A 19,347-nucleotide genomic window follows, 5' to 3' on the forward strand; every position below is an offset into this window, starting at 1 on the left:
ACGGCGTACGATTTCGGATCGCGAATACGAATGCGCGAACGATCATCCGATTCTGCTTGATGAATCAGGGGCAATGGCTCTGCTATACTTACTATGCTAACCTTTGTAACCAGTTAGTTTCTGGAAGGATTTAGTACGTTTTAATGCTAGTTAATAGGGGAATAATTATAACCCCATGATCCTCACAGGTTGGAGGCTGCAACAATCCTATCAATTAAAGCATCTTTCTTCTTTTTTGCCTGTCACACATGGCAGTGGTGTATTTTACACAGTCCAACTGGTGTTGTGTTTGTGTTAGAATGCATATGCATAAACATGGTGTATATACACACACACACATATATACAGTATATATAGCATGTGTGTATGCAATGTGTGTATGTGTATGGAGGTGCAGCTGTGCAATGCAGCATACAATGAAGCTAAGTAGTGTAACATTTTTTGAGTGATTAAATAACAACTAACAGCAGTTGTAATAATTTGTTAGAAAATAAAACAAGAAAACACATCAGTTTCATTAAATTCAAATGTTCTCACATTGTATAATAATGTATATTATTTTCTCTCTTAATTTACAATACCCGAAAACAGTGGCAGCCTTTAAAGCATATCCCCAGAAAACATTTTGCTTTTGTGTCCTAGGCAATTATTTCACACTGAGAAGTTAATCACTCTGTACTGTAAGAAAGATACTGAAGAAAACACCAGACATTTATGAATGATTCAGAATGATTCTGTTTAAAGCAGAAACTAAACTCCAATTTGACCTCTAAACTCCAAACCAGGACAGGGTCTTTAACTAATAGGAACCACTGCCAAATTAATGTAATTGTACCAATTTAGGTGTCTGTATTCATCTTGTTCTAAACTTCTCTTTTTATGGAATGTTTTGGACAAAAATGTTGAAAATTATATTACAACTCATTCTGATTGGTATTGTACCTTCACTTCACTTTCCTTTCTAGATTTCAGGGCTATCGAAAAAAAATATACTGCAACATCATTTTATCCCAGCAGTTGGCTATCTCGCCCCCTTATTGTAAAAAAACACTTCTATGCCCTTTTTTGGCACTGCAAATTATATTGTGCATACTGAAGAAATCCTAGATTGTAGAACTTGTAGACTGCTGGAGATTATTGGTAGTGTAATAACTTTCACTCAAGGTGCAACACTTCTCTACTGTTACCAAATTTAAGTCGACAAGTGGGTTTTGTTTAGTTTGCAAGAAGATGTATCCCCAGCACCCAGTTTTACACACCACACACCTTTGACAAATAAGCCCATACTCCTAAAATATAGTGCAAACATACACAGAACCTAGCTTTTGATGTGAACCTGTCAAGGGGGTTACTCTTGTGCTCCTTTTTCATGGAACAAGGACAATGTAGAATAGTAGAAGGCCACTTGAAAATTTAAAAAATAAATTGTGACCCCCTGCTGGCTTTTTAAATGCATTTTCTGACAATATTTTGAAATGTTGCCATAAATCTGTCTGACACTGCCCTTCTCATCCCAAGCAATTTTAGTGACAATATTATGTTATGGGGCTTTGCATTTAATTCAAAAAGGTGGTGAGGCATTAAAAAATTTAGTTTACATCTCTGATTTACAGAAAGCACATGCTTCTAAACTAAATTTTACTTGAGAAATGTTCCCCCAGGCACCTAGGACCCCTTCTCTTTACACCCAGCAGGATTTAAAAGGCCTTTGCAATTAACTCACAAACACTGAGACTATTAGCTTAATTTTCACAAACATTTCTCTACTGGTGCAAATGGCTAGCCCATTTCTATTCATTACTCCTCCATGAGATATAACATCAAAGCTTAAGCACATGGTTCCTTTGCCTATTCCTTGTTTATTTCCCTCTTATAGGTTTTCAAATTGCCTCACATCATCTATGTCCAATGTATACTATTATTGTTTTGTTATTATGGGAATCCTTAAGGCAAATATCCATTTTTGAGCCTTTGCTGATGTGCACATTCAGTCCTAAGGTCTACATCTCCCTGGCCCACCCTGGTGGTCCAAATTATTCCCTGGTGGTTCCCTTGCAATATGTATCTATTGTTTGTTCAATAATTACCCTATACCAGTTTTCTTTATGCCAGTTATGTGACATGTTGGGTGTTCAGGTGAACTGCAACTATACTGGCAAACCTAAAGTACATTTAGTGATTATGCATTTTTTTTTATTTTACACCTGACTGTATACTGTTATGTGGAAAATAAATTGCACTGTTGTTTTAAGTGCTTAGGTAAAGAGTTTATAGAGTGTGGACATTTCTATAAAGGGCCCACCATCTGTTCTAAAAAATGAGTTTACCTTTATTTACATTGCCTCTTACATATTTCAGTATAACCAAGTCACTAATTAATTCTATTATGGCTGAAAAGATGCAAGTATTGCACATAAAGGTGGCATGGGCATCTGTCAAAAGCCCTGTGCTGCTAAAATAATTCTGTAGCTTAGAGCATCAGCTTTGAGATAATCGTTGCTTCATGCTGATGTGCAACTAGAAATCTGGTTTGCGTAACAGTCTACTTCAGGAGTATAATAACACTATTTTATCACTCAGATTTCATGTAAATAATACAGTGGATACAACAAGCTCTGTTTGAAAACTAATTATTTTAAAGAGACCCTGTCAACAGACCAATTGTTTTTAACAACACTGGTTCCATAAGTTTATATGTGAACTTAGTTTTATGCAGGTTATTTACTAATTGTTGAGATTGTTGCTGAAAAGTGAATATACACTAAAATGTTGTTTACTGCCTTCATAGGTCAAATCCTTTGTGGTCCTTTAACAGGACTGCACTTTTAGAACAAACGCATTACTGGGTCTCTGCTGTAAAAGTGGTTATCAGGATATGTGATTTCACATGTACTGTAGCTTACTGACATCCTAGTTTACACTGTGCCATCAAGAATATATTACATCACCCTTGCTAAGTGGTAAGCGCTCCTGCTACACAGAGTTTTGATATCCTCTGTGTGTTTTTGTGTTGATTTTCTGCCACAACCCAAGGACATACTGGTATGTTATCTTTCACCCACCCCAAGTCACCCTTGTGTGTGGACTGTATGTCTATTAGATCGCAGGTACCTTAAGGGGCAGTGACTGTGAATGATTCAATTAATCTTTTCATTTTCCAAATAGTAGCAAATGTTTTTTAAGAAATCCATTTCTGGTTTGCCCAGGTTCACCTATTTTAGTCTATATTTTCCAGTCTTAGTGAGATTTAATACATCCGTTTCATAGACCACAATAGGATAAACCCCAGATGTTGCTCATTCCTATATATAGGTGATTAATAAGTCAAAAAAACAGTGGATATAGCAAAACCATTCTGTATTGCTTCATAGCATAACTACTTGGATTGTGTCTGGTCAAACCCAAGGTTTTGAATACATATACAGGACACCCCTTGATTCAATAGCATGTAGAAATACCTATTACTTGAGATAATCATTTTCCGTATGACTTTATCAGTCACTCACATGGCTGTGGATGAATTCTGGCCCACCCTTCTTTGTAACAAGTCTTCAGTTCATAAAAGTTTGTGGGCATTTATCTATACAAAACACTCCTAAGGTTTTTCCACAGAATTTCGACGGGATGAGGTCTGGACTTTGACTGGGCTATATCAACACATTGATTCTTTTCTTTTGGGAGTATTGTCCTGTGTTACATGACCCAATTTCATTAAAATGAGCGAGAATTTTCTCAAACTTCCAATGGTTCAGAGTAATTTCGTTGAACCGATTTCGCTAAACCATCGGAAGAGGAAATTAAAACAGGAAGATTCCCAGACCTACATTCAGCCCTGGGAATCCTCCTGTTTGCGATCCCCGGGGCACTAGAGCAGCCACAGCTGCAGTCGTTGAGAAGATGCCCGGCAAAGGAGAACCTACTGACATTGTAATATTAGTATCTCTTACAAATGATACATTTGTTACAGATACAGGTTCTCCTGTGCTGGGCATCTTCTCAATGATTGCAGCTGTGGCTGCATTCATTGAGAAGAGTGTGCGATCCCTGGGGCACTAGAGGTTAATTACCTTTATTTCCAGGGGATGGCAGATGATTTCCAGGGATGCATTATGCAGCTCTGGAAATCCTCCTGTTCGCCAAGAGCTCGACCTCTCGACGAATCAGAAGGCCGTTCTCGCTTACATTTTCGGTAAACGAGAAAGGCCTGATTTGCCGCGAGATTGAACCTAATATTCTTGCTCATCCCTAGTCCCCAGGTCCTATTACTGCAAAACAAACCCAAATCATCACCCTTCCATCACCTTGATCTACAGTTCCTAAGAGGTGTTGTGTAGATATGCCATATTTGGTTTGGAGCTTTATGACCAAACATCTCCATTTTGATCTCAACTGTTTCAGAAGTCTCGAGTACCTTTAGATGTAAGCTTAGATTCAGATAAAACTTTGCAAACCTGAATTGTGTTGCCATGTTCTTTTTAGAGAGGAAAGGCTTTCTGTTGGCAACCCTTATTAACAACCCAAACTCTGAGCATTGCACAGGAATTTGTCATGGAAGGAATTTGTCAAATGAGGGCTACACTTTCTTTTTTACATGTCTGTATATAAATATAAAATGTGTGTGTGTGTGTGTGTGTGTATAAATATATATATAATTGTATAATATATATAATTTTTGTACCACTTTATTATTGAAAATGTTGCTACATACAATAACAAGACAAATATTTGGGATGGAGGCTGTTAAAATAAAAAAATGTCATGCTATCTTATGTACAGTTATATACATTTATTTATATTATATCCAAACCAAAAAATAAGAGCCCTGTAGTAGAATAATTATTTCAAGAATAAAGTGTACTGCAAATATTGTACAGTGATAACCTAATAGAATCATGACAGTTAGGAGTTTCCAAGGAAACTGCTGCTGTTATGCGTCAATACAAGTACACTTTTCTTTTGAATTGTACACATTATTTACCCTGAGCGCAGTTTAATAAGGATGTTGGGAATGTGAAGTACAATCTTATTTCCTGGAATACATGGCATGCTTTCCTGCATAATGTTATAAGTGCAGTGGCCATATGGAAGCTAACATAAGGCTAACTGTCATGGACATTCTTTTTAGAGATGGTTTATGATGTGATCCACAAAAAGCCACTTTTCTTATTAAATGCCCCAATAGGTTTATATACTGTATGCAGCAAATACATCTAACATGTTTTAAATAGAAATAAAAACTGCTCATTTGACACTCAAAAGCACAAGTATACCATTTACATTCTACTATTTATTGTTTTTTAAGCCATATTTACTAACATTCACCCAACATAATATAACACAACACAGCCTAAATTATTTGTTGAATCCTATGGAGATCTGTTGTGACAGTGGCCATATATGACTTACTGGCTATAAAGAATCATGTCCTTGTAACAGACTACACAACACATAAGGTTTAGCAGTTAGACCGATGCAATGTACAACACTGCATGACCAATACAGCAGTATGCAAATGTTTTCTAGGGCCCCTTACTTTGATGATTACTGGAGCAAACAAAAAATGGGTTAAGTGGAAGGAAAAATTATGTGGTGGCCAGGGGAAGAACACATGGGTGGTGTAGAGGGGGGGGGGGGGGGTGAATGCCCAATTTCAGTGTTAGTAAAATATTGTCTGTTATCGGTGGCCAGTAGGAGAAAACAATTGCCCATCATTAGTGGCCAGGGACCACCACCAGCGCAGTCTTTTCATGTAGACAGAGTTTGTAAATCCTACAGGAACTTGATTGAGCAAGTCTGGCCATAGTAAAATGAAAGTTACTATGCATATTATTTGTACCCTATAAATCTTACAGGTACACTCATTGAACAGTAATGAGGCTTGAGACGTTGAAGGCACTGAGACAACATATAATTGTAGTATTAAGCCTTACAGCAATTGCTAAGGGTTCAATAGCTAAAGCGAGAACGTAAAGGGGAGAGGGGACAGCCTTATCTGGTGCCTCAGTGCATAATAATCAAGGGCAAATAGTGTCATTTAATTGCTCTTTTTGCGGAGGGGGAAGAGTAGAGGAAGGATATATTCCAGCAAAACGCCCATTATTATTGGTGCTCAGTAGTAACATTTGTATGTAATGTAGGAGCATGCAAACATAACACCTAAATGATCCACCTCCTATGTCCAATAATAGTACAAAATACTAAAAGTACAAAAAAATAAACTTATGCCCAAAATTCCAACTTATGCATCCAAATTCAAGTCTCACAATCCACTACAACAAACTAATGAAGTCGATTGTGGGACCAGAATTTGGCGTGTGTTAGCCTGTCTTTTGGACTCTGCTTAAAAATTGTGATGTTTTGTTTTAAAAGATTATGGAATTAAAAAAATCCTCAAAGAGAACATTGGATATTAAGGTTTTATCAAACTGTTGTAAAGAAAAAGGGCATTCGATGTGGTCCTATAGAATATAAAATTGACTTTTTGCTGATGACGCCTTAATGTATTTAACCTGAGATGTGGGAATCGAAGCCGATGAAGTGAAATTCCATCAGAATTTCAGGAAAAATTTGATTCGCAATGAATCTGAATTTCCTCGCGATTCATGGTAATCGCAATTTTTCGTAAAATTGCGGCTACACGTGTGGGGACATGAGGCAAGGAACTCTGGGAAGGCGGGATGACCCATAATGCCATTCATGCAGCCAAACAGCAACCAGCCAGCCCTGTGATGTCATAGCCCTATAAATAGCCTCAGCCGTCTTGGATTAATACATTTTACAGCGTTTTGAGTGCAGGGAGAGACGTGTGCAGGCGCTAGGGAGAGTGATACCAAAAACCTAATTGTGAGAAAAAAACGATTTATAAGTGCAGGGAAAGGATAGGGAGGAATAAGTTCACAGCATCTTAGTGCAGGGAGAGACGTCAGAAGGCGCTGGGGACAGCGCTAGAAAAATTTACAAGTGCAGGGAAAGAATATTTGGGGATCCAAATAGCCATTATACAGCTCTGTCATTCCAGCAATTTATATATCCAGAAAAATATATACGCACTTCACTGTTGCAGTTATTTGTGGTGAAAGCGTTTAGTGGCCTATTTCAGTACAAAAAGAAAAATATATACCCACTTCACTGTTGCAGTTATTTGTGGTGAAAGCGTTTAGTGGCATATTTGAGTGCAAAAAAAGAAATATATACGCAGTTCACTGTTGCAGTTATTTGTGGTGAAAGCGTTTAGAGGCCTATTTCAGTACAAAAAGAAAAATTATACGCACTTCACTGTTGCAGGTATTTGTGGTGGAAGCGTTTAGTGGCCTATTTCAGTACAAAAAGAAAAATATATACGCACTTCACTGTTACAGATACATGTGTTGAAAGCATTTAGTGACGTATTTGAGTATCAGGAAGAGGCCACAGAGTCTGGAGGTGGCGGCAGCATCAGGAGGTAACAGAGTGGCACAATGCCAGAGTCAAGAGGTGGGAATGGCAGCACCAGCATCAGGGGGAGACCACAGAGTGGCACAATGACAGAGTCTGGAGGTGGCGGCACCAGCAGCATCAGGCAGAGATCACAGAGTGGCAAGGTGGAATAGTGTGAAGATGGCAGCAGCAGCATCAGGAGACCACAGAGTGGCAAGGTGACATGGTGTGGAGATGGCAGCAGCAGCATCAGGAGACCACAAATTGACCCAGTGACAGAGTATAGTATATACTTTCTTTTTGTACTGTAATAGACCAATAAACGCTTTCACCAAAAATAACTGCAACAGTGAAGTGTGTACATATTTTTCTTTTTGCACTCAAATACGTCACTAAACGCTTTCATCACATATAACTTCAGAAGTGAACTGAGAATATATTTTCCGATTTGTACTGAAATAGGCCACTAAACGCTTTCACTACAAATACCTGCAACAGTGAAGTGCGTGACGCTGTGACGCTGCATATGTTGACACAGGGCCGTGGTGCTAACATTGGCACCCTGGCCACGCTTCACCTTCTGCCCACATATTCTACATATGGCCATTTTAACATCCTCCTGATGCTGCCACCACCTCCAGACTCTGTCTTTGGGCCACTCTGTGGTTTCCTCATGCTGCTACAACCTCACCACTATGTCATTGTGCCACTCTGTGGACCTCTCAAGCTGTTCTCCCACCCTCCCCACTCCATGACTGGGCCACTTTTTTGCCTTTTTTGGCCTGGACGACATCACTATTTATTTGACCCTTCTTCTAATCTGTCAGAAGGAAGGAAAAAAGAGACGCACAACGGATCCTGTCTGTGTAGCAGCTGTAGGGCCTGTATGGTCCCATCACAACTGGCTTATGATTTGGTTGCCAAAAGCAGGAGTGGGTACAAAACACAGAAGACATGCAAATATTCCATTCACGTGTCATCTCTGTTTTGGATCCACTCCTGTTTTTTTTGGCATTTGTGGATTATTGTTCTGAGGGATCAGAGGAAGGCCAAAAAAATCAGTGACGTCAACACAAACTTACTGCTGACACCTTCTCCACTCTGTCAGGGGGGCTCTACTTGTATAAGTGGTTAATAGAACAGGTTCTGTAGACATCTATGTGGAATCAGCTGACGAAGGTGTAAAAGGAGTGCGCTTCTTCTTGATGCTAAGATGGACCTAGAAGGGAGAGTTCATACCTGAGTTATTTGGTCAGTTATGGCCCCTTGACTGCCCAAATAAGTGAAGTGTCTAGTGATTCTAAAACTATTATTTTATTTCACTACCACAGCAGACTCCCTATGCATGTTACTGCAAGGCACAGTGTTCTACACCACTATCAAGGCTCTCTGCAGCCCGGAAACAGCTGTTTTTTAACGCGATTCAGCACAAATAACTTTGCATTGAAGCAAATCTTTTCGAAAAATTCGGCGAACCAGCCAAATCGAATTTTTGAGAAATTCGCTCATCTCTATATATAACTTCTACTCTCATCTCCTTGCCCAATTTATCTAAAGAGTTGAGCTCCTTTTCAGAGCTGGCAGGTCTAAAACTCAATAGAGCCAAATCGGAGGCCCTAAATATTTCACTGCCCCCAAACATAGCCACCCAACTCAAAAATAGTTTTGACTTCATGTGGAAACCCTAAGCAATCGCCTATCTAGGCAATCAGATTATATCTTCTCACCAAGATCTGTATTCAGCTAATTACCCACCCATTTCCTGCAATAGCTAGAGATCTGAATAGATGGCATTCTACCCCCTCCCCACCCCCCTCTTGGTTCGGGAGAATAGCTGCAATCAAAATGAACACTTTACCCAGATTGCTTTATCTTTTCCGCACCCTCCCTATTGCTATACCCAGGCTGGTTTTAAGGAATATCCATAACAAACACATAAAATTTGTTTGGGGAGACAAACTTCACCGCAATAATGCAACTACATTATATACTCCTCAAAAATTGAGAGAATTGGGTGTACCTAACATAATGTTAGACCACAGAGCAGCACAAATCGCAGCGTTAGGCCAAACTACTATTCCACATCCAAGACCACAATGGACTGACCTGGAGGCCCTGGCCTGCCCCTCAATACTGATCGAGGTTCTTATGTGGATCCCCTCCCCCATATGCTCTCTCAGTATGGGATGGACAAAAAACTAATTTTAACCTGCACTCCCCCCATGCTGCACTTACTCCCCCATGGCATAATCCTAAATTTCTTCCAGGTTGTGCACCAGCTCAATTCTTTTGGTGGCGCAACAAAGGATTTTTCAGAATCAGAAATTATTTTGATAACAAGGCTATTCTGAGCCTCTCCCTGCCATATACAGAAATTTTCCGTTATCAACAAATCAGATCCTTTATTCAAAATAAACTTAAAGTGTTAATACCACCCTACCAGAGTACTACCAGGTAAAATTCCTGAGGAAAATAGAGTGTGCTCTTTTTTCCCAATTAGAGGATATAGCTCCGAAACAGTTAACTAGCTTGAATAAATATATCCTGTTAGCTGCTCAGATTACCATTGCTTGTTACTGAAAAGCGTCCATTATTCCCCTTGAGTTCACCAAAAACAAACCTAACTGGATAATGGTCAACGACAAATTGACCTGTACTCTTAAAAACAACCTTAACAAGTTCTACGACACATGGGACCCGTTGTTAGATATATAATCATATAATCATAACCAGTTATAATCATGTATAATTCAAGCAGGAAAACTGACCCTCCCCCCCCTCCCTTGTGCAGCCTTAAAATCCTTATTCCCCCCCCCCCTTTTTTTCAAATGTTTACAAAGGGGCTTCACTGATGAAAGTGTATCCTCTCCAGCCTTGGAGAGCTTTAATAAATCAGGTCAATGACTCCAAGCTGCTTGTTGGTGACAACCATCCCTGTGAAAAGGAACAACACAGAGCCCACTAGGCCCTAAATTACTATCTCAGCTCTCTGAGCCTTACGTAAGGTTCAAACATTGCTGCTCTTTCGGCCTATAGAGTTTGCACACCTGGCCTCAAGCTCCATCTAAGTCCCCAACTCCTTCAGTCACTAACCCACTTGGTAGTTAAATCCAAATATATTTTCTGTTTTATTTGGTACAATCTTCTTTTTTATAAATGCTTACATTTTGTTTGCAAGAGTTACCAGCAGATCCTGGCATATAATTTTGGGTTTCTTTAAGACTTTAATCAATCAATTCTTGGTATTAAATTTATGGCAACCCAGTCCTGGACAAAAAAGCAGTCAAATAAAGTATACTCCACTTCTGAACATTGTTAGAATAAAGATCTAATGGTTGCTTGTTCAAATATGCTAAAAAGCTCAACACTTTCTATGAACTATACATACTTTTTTACATGGCGCTTTCAGTAAGTGCACAGCGTATAGTCCTGCTGTTCTGTAAAAATTAATAGGTTTTTGAAAGCCTATGATTTTCTTGTCAAATATTTCTTTCTTTGCTCTAATTTTTTTTTTTAAATAACTGTTCATTTTTCTGGTGTTATTGCAGACGGACATATTGGAAAGGTTAAAATATACAACTTCCGAGCTATAATTCCTTGATGATACGGTTATAAATGTTGACATTTACTTTGAAGGTTATACAACACTAGTTGCAGGATAATGTTAAATTGCTATGACACTGAATCTTCCAGTGTATTTATCTGATTTAAAGAAGTGTTGGCTTTCCATTTAACATCATGGTTAGGAGGTTTTGTGTTAGCTGTACATAATTTTATTTTATAGGAAACCAGACATAGATAAATATGGACACTGTTATTGCTAACCTTGAAAATGTTAATAACCACACTATCATAGTGATCCCCCAGTCTCAGCAGCTTCATAGCCATTGACTCAGGGAATATTGGCTGCAAGTGAATTTAGAGCAGTCAGAATGCTTGTAAATTTTACTAGATATGTGACCTATTGAAGTCTAACACACAATATGGTGGCCTGGCAGTATATATTCTGCAGGTAAATGTAGGTGTGGAGTCAAAACCCGGGAAGAGGTGGTATTTAGTGTTTGTATAGGCATAATGTTGAGGGTGAGGTGGGCATGTTTACCTTCCTGGAAACGCAGTGCTCCATTTGAGTGGAGTAACTGGCCAGTCAGTCTTTGCTTATCGCTGCACCTCAGCTCAATACCTTAACAAATGCTTCTGTAGCCCTTAGTACTGAAGTGCAGGTCTGTGACAGATTGGGATAGGGGCTCATCAGCAGCAGCACATACTCTAGATGCCCTCTACCCTATGCCTTTATTATGCTTTGTGGCCCCACACATGGTGGCCACAATAACTCCTCAGCAGGACCCAAATCCTCCTGGTAATTGCTGCTCAACTAGGAGGAAGGGTAAAGAAACTGACTTCCAAAGTGTGTGCACAGTATTGTTTGAATGGAACCCAGACAAAGGGTGGTATTGCTGGGCCTACGCCAGTGTCTCTAAACAGGTTGCAGTAAGAGTTAACCATGTGGGCAGGTGCTGTCAGAGGAGGACAAGGGGCAACAGTTCATGTGGATGAGAGCAAGGGAGATTCCTGTCTGTGGGAGGGTGGAGTTTAGCAGTGGGTTTGTGGGAGCAGTACAGTCAGATACTAGTGTGTGGCTCCCTGCCAGGGTCAAAAAAGTGAGATGAGGAATGTGGCAGGAACTTGCTAGTAGCTATTATAGGAATTATCCTAATTTTTGTTTTCCTTATTTTAAACATTAACCCAAAGCAAAAAGGAATGGGGTGTGACTGTAAACTTTTTATAACAATTAGATAAAAATAAACATATATTTTTAGAAAGAAACAATAAACATCCTAATATTTATTTGCTAGTTCCTAAAATTTACAAAAAAATGTTATTTGAATTACATAATTATTAAAATTTAAACTACTTTGCTTTAATTTGTACACAAATGAGGGGAAGAAATGGGGACATTTCAGGCATGGTAGTTTTATTTACAACTCATGTAATATACATGATCAAGCTTTCCTCGACATGTTTCGTGGATACAACGACTTCTTAAGGAGGAATATATACTCCATAAAATAATCATATTCACATCATTATATTTAATATATAGTAAACAACAAACTCAACATTCAATTTATAAAAGTCTACTTACATCATAAGAGGAGTATATTCAAATATGATGCTCCCTTCAGCTAGCCTGAAGGAGATCCAAAAGATGGCTTGATGGACATTGGAGGAGCAGACACCTTCAATGGACATAACCCATTAACTGCACTATAAAATACCAATGATTCCTATCAATTTTTATGTCCTATTTTGATTTGTCATGTTTTATTAGCTAGGTGTACCTTTAAAAAAATATAAAATATATATAAAGGGGGCGTGTTCATTATGCTCTTGTTTTACTGTGTATCAAAACATTTTTTCTATAATCCTCCATATATATCCCTAATAAAGGGAGGAGGAAAAATAGTGATATCATTACAAATTGTCTAAACGTGATTCCACATATACCTCAATTTATTTAAAAAAAAAAAAAAAACATTTGTGTATAGATGTCCTATAGTGAAAATGAATAAAACATCTACCATACATATCTTATAGATAACTAGTGATCCAAATGTTTCCATATATTGGCTCTGCCATATATAATAGTTACCCTACTATCTACCAAATAGTCTTTTCCCCTGTATCTGCGCCCAAAAATATAAGGAAAACTACTTGTGTGTGCCATACAAATTCATATTCATGTTTAATGAAAACACATATATGTAAAAGTAAATATTCAGGTTTCATGTGTTGGTTCAGTGCATCCTAAATAACCCTCTATTATACATTGCTGCTGTTGCCACTGGACATACAATGCAGCTACCACTTTTTGGTGCATAATGCTACACTATTTATTCCATTTAAATTATACTGTAAAGGTGTGAATAGGACTTAAAAACATCTAAATACATTTTAGGTGCACAGACTACATGCAGCATCCAGGGGCAGGCTTTTTTAAGCAGTTTCATTTAAAAATTAAAAATGAAATAGCCTAGTAGTTACCACCTACTGCTAGTAGGTGCCTAGGTGTAGTAAACATAGCAGTTATCAGTCAGTATCTGTGTAACTGGATCAGCACATTGGATTTTTAAATGTTATAGCTAATATTCTTTATTGTGCAGAGGGTTAGAAGTATGAAAAAAATTAAATGAATGGCAAAAAGAAAGCCTTGCTAGTAATTCAGTTTTTCATCCAGATATTGCTGTACTGCACCACTCCACCCTATTACATTTATTCATGTAGATCTAGTGATCCTGGAAGAAACCTGCTAATGATGCTTTAGCTATTTGGAAGTCTATACTCCAAAATCTTCACTGGTGTTGGGAAACCTGCTAATGTCTATAATGAAACAAACAGTTTCAGGAGTGTCCAACTTCTTCCCCTTCAGCTCTCACCAATTCCTTCTGCTGATCTCTACATCAATACTGTATGCTGTTATGATTGGAGGTTAGAGAAAAAAGCCAGTAAAAGCTGTTGGGGACCAGCAGCATGCGTAAGAGAAAAAGTGTTAATGTTCAGTTTTGCTTGGTAAGCATACCCAACCATAATTCTCACAAAAAAGTAAATTCAAGATTTAGGGGCAGTTATTAGTGTATAATACCTATTTAAATCATATCATAAGCACAAATAACTTATACAATCAATTGTTATTCAAAAAAAACCCGCCAAACTAACCATCAAATGTTTGTCTTTCCAGATCAACAGCAATACTCATGGTCACCTACCCAGCACTTCAATGAAGAAAAATACTCTCCCACCCTTAGGAATATGAAAGGATTATCGGGTAGTCGGAATCAGTCACAGCTATGTGCTGGTCATACTTGTGGGCTAGCATCTCCTGAGGATTGTGAACATGTACATGACCATGGGCACCATGGACAAGAACCTAGGCAATCATATCTACTTAGCCCAACGGAAAGCTGTCAGATGGATCACCACCGATGCTCTCCGCGGAGTTCTATACACTCAGAATGCATGATGATGCCTGTGATGATGAGTGATCATATGTCAAGTAGCACTTTTCCAAGAATGCACTATAGTTCCCATTTTGAAACCCGAGACGACTGTGCTGTCTCACATACTAGTAGTAGTAAAATAAACCGAATCCCAGCAAACTTACTGGATCAGTTTGAAAAACAGCTTCCTTTGCACAGAGATGGATTTCATACATTACAGTACCAGAAGACATCTACTGCTACAGAACAGCGAACGGAAAGCCCTGGCAGAATACGTCATCTTGTTCATTCTGTACAAAAACTTTTTACTAAATCTCACTCCTTAGAAGGGTCATCAAAAGGTAATGTTAATGGGACAAAAGGAGAAAGTCGCAGTGATGATCACCATCATGGCCATTACTCAAAACATAGTAAAAGGAGTAAAAGTAAGGAACGGAAGCCAGACAGCAAGCATAAATCTGGGATGACAGGATGGTGGAGTTCAGATGATAATTTGGATAGTGATAGCACTTATAGAACACCTAGCGTAATGAATAGGCATCATGTAGATCACATATCTCATTGCTATCCTGAATCTCTGCAGGGACATTTTGGAGATCTTTCCCTTAAGACTTCTAAAAGTAACAACGACATGAAATGCTCAGCTTGTGAAGGACTTTCAATGACACCTGAAGGTAAATATATGAAGAGAAGTTCCTGGTCGACACTCACTGTTAGTCAAGCAAAAGAAGCATATCGGAAATCATCACTTAATTTGGATAAACCTCTTGTTCATCAAGAAATCAAATCTTCACTAAGACCATGCCATTACCTTCAGGTAAGACACAGTATAGTCAATATTATTGATGATATATATGCATGCATACACTGTACCAATTAATGCTAAACAGCCTATTAATGTTTTGGTAGAGCTTTAGTATACCTTTGCTCAATGGCAGGCTAAAGCAACACATGGTAATGGTATTTATTCATATTTGCTGGGTATCTTTATGTCTATTACAATATTTCTTTAGTCAAGTAACCAAACTATACTGAATATATAGAGTTATGTATGTTGCCCTAATAATGTACAACTAATACGGTGTAGGTAGGATATGGAGCCATGTCATTTCTGCAAAAATTAAACAATAGTACTTAAGCCAAGCCTTTACTTCTTAGAAAGGCCACAAGTTACAAATAGGTAAACTGGTCACAAAAAACGAGCAAACTTTAAAATGTAGCCAAAAACTGACACAATTGCTTTATTATAAAGTGTGGAAGGACCAAGTTATATACAGGCATTATTATTGCCACTGATCTGCACAGAATCCCCAATGGCTGGGATAAGGAAACAAAGGTGTATCAGACAGGCTTTAAGTAAATGTGACTGATCATACAACAACCTAGTAAAAATGGTTCTCTAACTCCCTAATACAAATGTCAATAGCCGCCACTTATTTTGTGGACTGTACATTAGGTCTTGTAGCACTTTAAGAAAAGGTGGTTCATAGAGACCAGTTGTTAGGATTGGTAGATATATAGTGTTATTTCATAGTGTGGGATGGGAGCCCCTGCCTACTTTAGATGTAGGTATACAAGATTTAGGAGATTAGGGGACCCCAGGGGGTCCCTAACATGCATACTCAATTTGGGTACCCTGGTTTTGAAATATCCCCACTTAATGTGAAAATATTCCTGATTGTTGTTAGGATTTTATTGGTTGTCATCCCATATCTGGCAACTTGTTAAATGTAGAGGGCCTAAATTTGGTTTAGTAGCAGCTCTTAGGGTCCCCTGTTTACCCTGCAATTTCACATTTCTATGACAATCAGTGAAGGAGATATGAGGATTTATACATGGGCATAATAACAGCTGCATGAAGACAGACACAGCACTCATGCTGTTGCTGGGCTTGTCAAACAGTACAAGGTGGGCGGGCAGCAGCTTCCTGTCCTGGCAGCACAATCTCCATAGGAAAACATGATCAGAGAGTGAATGAGGTCAGGGCTGGATCTGACCGCTCTGAGGACTGCATGTGGCGCAAGGGCCGTAGGTTGGGCACCCTTAGTTTAGTAAATTACATTGTCTCTTTGTCTCCATCTGTTCAGTTTAGGAATACATTGAACATGCTTTTTTTATTCTTTTCAGATTACTAAGAGTGCATTGTCTAGGTAATAAGTCACTCATACATATTCTAAGTGGAAAGGTGGGCTGATATACAGCTGCAATGTATATGAGTTTCAGTGTTAATAAAATAGAAGTTTAATGATTAGATTTCTTGGGCTTGTTTTAGAAGTTGGCTCATTGTCTAGTACTCTGGTCTTTGCAGTACTAGGTCATAGGTTTGAATCTTGGTTGAGGCACTATCTGCAAAGAGTTTGCATGTTCTCCCCATGTTTGCGTGGGTTTCCTTTGGGTACTCTGGTTTCCTCCCACATCCACAAAACATGCAGTTAGGTTAATTTGTTTACCCTCTTAATTAGCCTTAGACTGTGTTAATGACATATGACCATGGTAGGGACATGGTCTGTGATCCCATTTGTGGGACAGCTAGTGACATGACAATGGACTGTGTAAATCACTGCGTAATATGTTGGCGCTATATAAATACTAGTTAATGACTATTGCCAAAAAAGTGCTTCAGTTAATCAAAAATATTTTTCACTCACTATGTGAGGGGTTAATTAGTGTAAATTGTAGGTAGTACATTTAAAATTAGTTTTTCACGGAATTTTTCACAAATAAAAAACATGGTTGTCTTCCTTTTAGTTTTATGGTAAAAACAACTGCCTCCTACTAGACAAAAGTAGACAATAGACACATAGTTTGTACTCTAATACTAATAAATGTGCTTTGGCATTTATTATACTTCTTTTTTGGGGTGTTTAATGTTCACATTTGATTGACTTGATCACCAGCAGATTCCCTGCTGGTGAGACCAGAGAGACTAGAGTTTACAATCACCTGGAATGTAAATCAAGAGCCATAGCGTGTCCAAGGGCCCCACATTTTATCAAATGTAGGTCATTTTTAATTTAGGGTACCTGAGAGTCTGTCATTGATTATTATCTGGTTCAGCTTAGATTGAAAAAAGTATTGGGGAGGGCAGCAGTCTTAAAATGTTTGGCTATAGCAATTTTGGCTGCCAGAAAAATACTACAAGTACTACAAATGAGAAATTTTTCCTTGGGAAAGGACCACCAAATCTAAGCCAGAGAGGAGAAGCTAAGGGGTTAGCTTCTTTGAAGGACATGTTAATGGATACTTTAGAGAGGTCAGTCCTTGGTAAAGACAAGTATGTTTCCTACATGGTGATGTCAGGTATTTTAGCTTTTGGGGTTGCCAGTATACTATACTGCAATGAAATTTGACCCCTTGCTGTAGTCATCGACTAACAAGAACTCTAAGATGCCTTGTACTGAAACAGGGGCATCCCTTCCTTAAGTTTCGGCTGGATAGATGAAGCTATTTGGCGATAATGACACAGTTCCCCAATGTTGGAGTATTGATTGGTAAGGAATTATATTCCATCCTATATTTAGGTCCCCAAGGAATCCCTTGTTCAACTACCATTGGTAAGAAGGGGGGACGTTAGCCTGGTAAAAATTTCAGGTTACCCCATAAAGAAGTAAGTGGTTTGTGGGGGGAGATAAAGAGCAGTCTATCCCATATGCCCAGGCAGAGAATAGGGCTGAACATTGGATGGGGGGGGTATTTATAGGGGATCAGCCACATAAGGGCTTGGACCGGAGCGTTCGATCACCCAGGATCTTCCTGGGTAATAAATGCAACAATATACATGTAAAAAACTAATCATGAATTGATTGTTTTTATCAAGGTTGTTTTAGGTTCTACTTTAATTCTGTATGGCTAATGTATGTTTAGTAATAACAAGGTATCACTAGCTGATAAAGCTGATGGAGAGCTAGGATTGAAAAGCTCAACCAAGCTCAGCTGAGCATTATTGTTTTTTAAATACTGTGACGACTTTACTTTACAGTTTCTAAAATTAAAGGCAAAAAGTGGATCTAGAATGACATATACTGGCTTGCACTGGAATGTAAATCATCCACGTGGTGTTGGCTGTGTCAGCATGACTTAATGAGAACTAATATGGCCACTATATGTGTAAAATCACCCATGTTGTGTGTGGCCCTGAAGATCTTACCATCATCTCCTGACCATCTTTTCCACACCAGTCCTCTCTTACCACCCCAACCCCTGCTCCTCACCTAGGTTCCTGCCCAAGCTCCACCCAATCAAAATACCAGTGTGTTGCCTTGGGTAAATGATCATAGGTTTGGCTTTACTAGGAAAATACAGATTCATTCTTCCACTGCATCTGACTGTGAAAAAGGTTGCTGCTTCCGGAAATGCTACTTTCTCCACCGTCGCTAGTCCTAATCAATGATGCATCAATCACATTAACCAGGGGGTGGAGAGGAGAAAAAAACAAAACCACTTCCTAAGGCTCATCAACACTAAGTCATGACATGTTGGGTATATTCTTGGAGTTGTATTGTTTCTGGGTTTGAAGTGGAGTAAGAATTCTTTCTGCATTAAAAGTAAATGTGTCAGTTATTTTAAACGGTAGAATGTTCTGTTTAATAGGAGCAACAACAGGGATCATGTGGTAACTTATCTGTTTATACCTTTGCTTTGGAACAGCCATTCTTACCTTCCAAGAATGGCTGTTCCAAGAAACATTCCTTCAGGTTGCTCGGGGATCAGCTGTACATGATTGACTTCCCATTTTCTGGTTCCTATATAGTTCTTGAGCCAGTGCCACTTGGCAGAGCCAGCAGGATGACACTAGAATCTTTAGGATGACATTCATACCACCACTGTAAGGGGAACAATCTTTAACCCCCTAACCGCTAAGCCCGTAATTTCTCGCACTAAATATTTTTGCTCTTTTGGTTAACCCCGTATTTTTTCGCCTACACTAAAATCC

General features: G+C 38.7%; 1 protein-coding gene across 5 annotated transcripts in view; it reads left to right on the forward strand.

The window, feature by feature from the left end:
* The window catches only part of DLGAP2 (DLG associated protein 2), a 433,479-nt gene that overhangs the window by 337,271 nt on the left and 76,861 nt on the right, over positions 1-19,347 (forward strand). For all 5 annotated transcript variants that reach the window (XM_072408410.1, XM_072408412.1, XM_072408411.1 and 2 more), the window contains one exon: positions 14,156-15,231. In XM_072408410.1, the coding sequence (XP_072264511.1) occupies positions 14,156-15,231 (1,076 nt within the window). The remainder of the gene's footprint in view (positions 1-14,155; positions 15,232-19,347) is intronic.

Source organism: Pyxicephalus adspersus, chromosome 4 (genome assembly GCF_032062135.1).
Source record: "Pyxicephalus adspersus chromosome 4, UCB_Pads_2.0, whole genome shotgun sequence".
Lineage (NCBI taxonomy): Eukaryota > Metazoa > Chordata > Amphibia > Anura > Pyxicephalidae > Pyxicephalus > Pyxicephalus adspersus.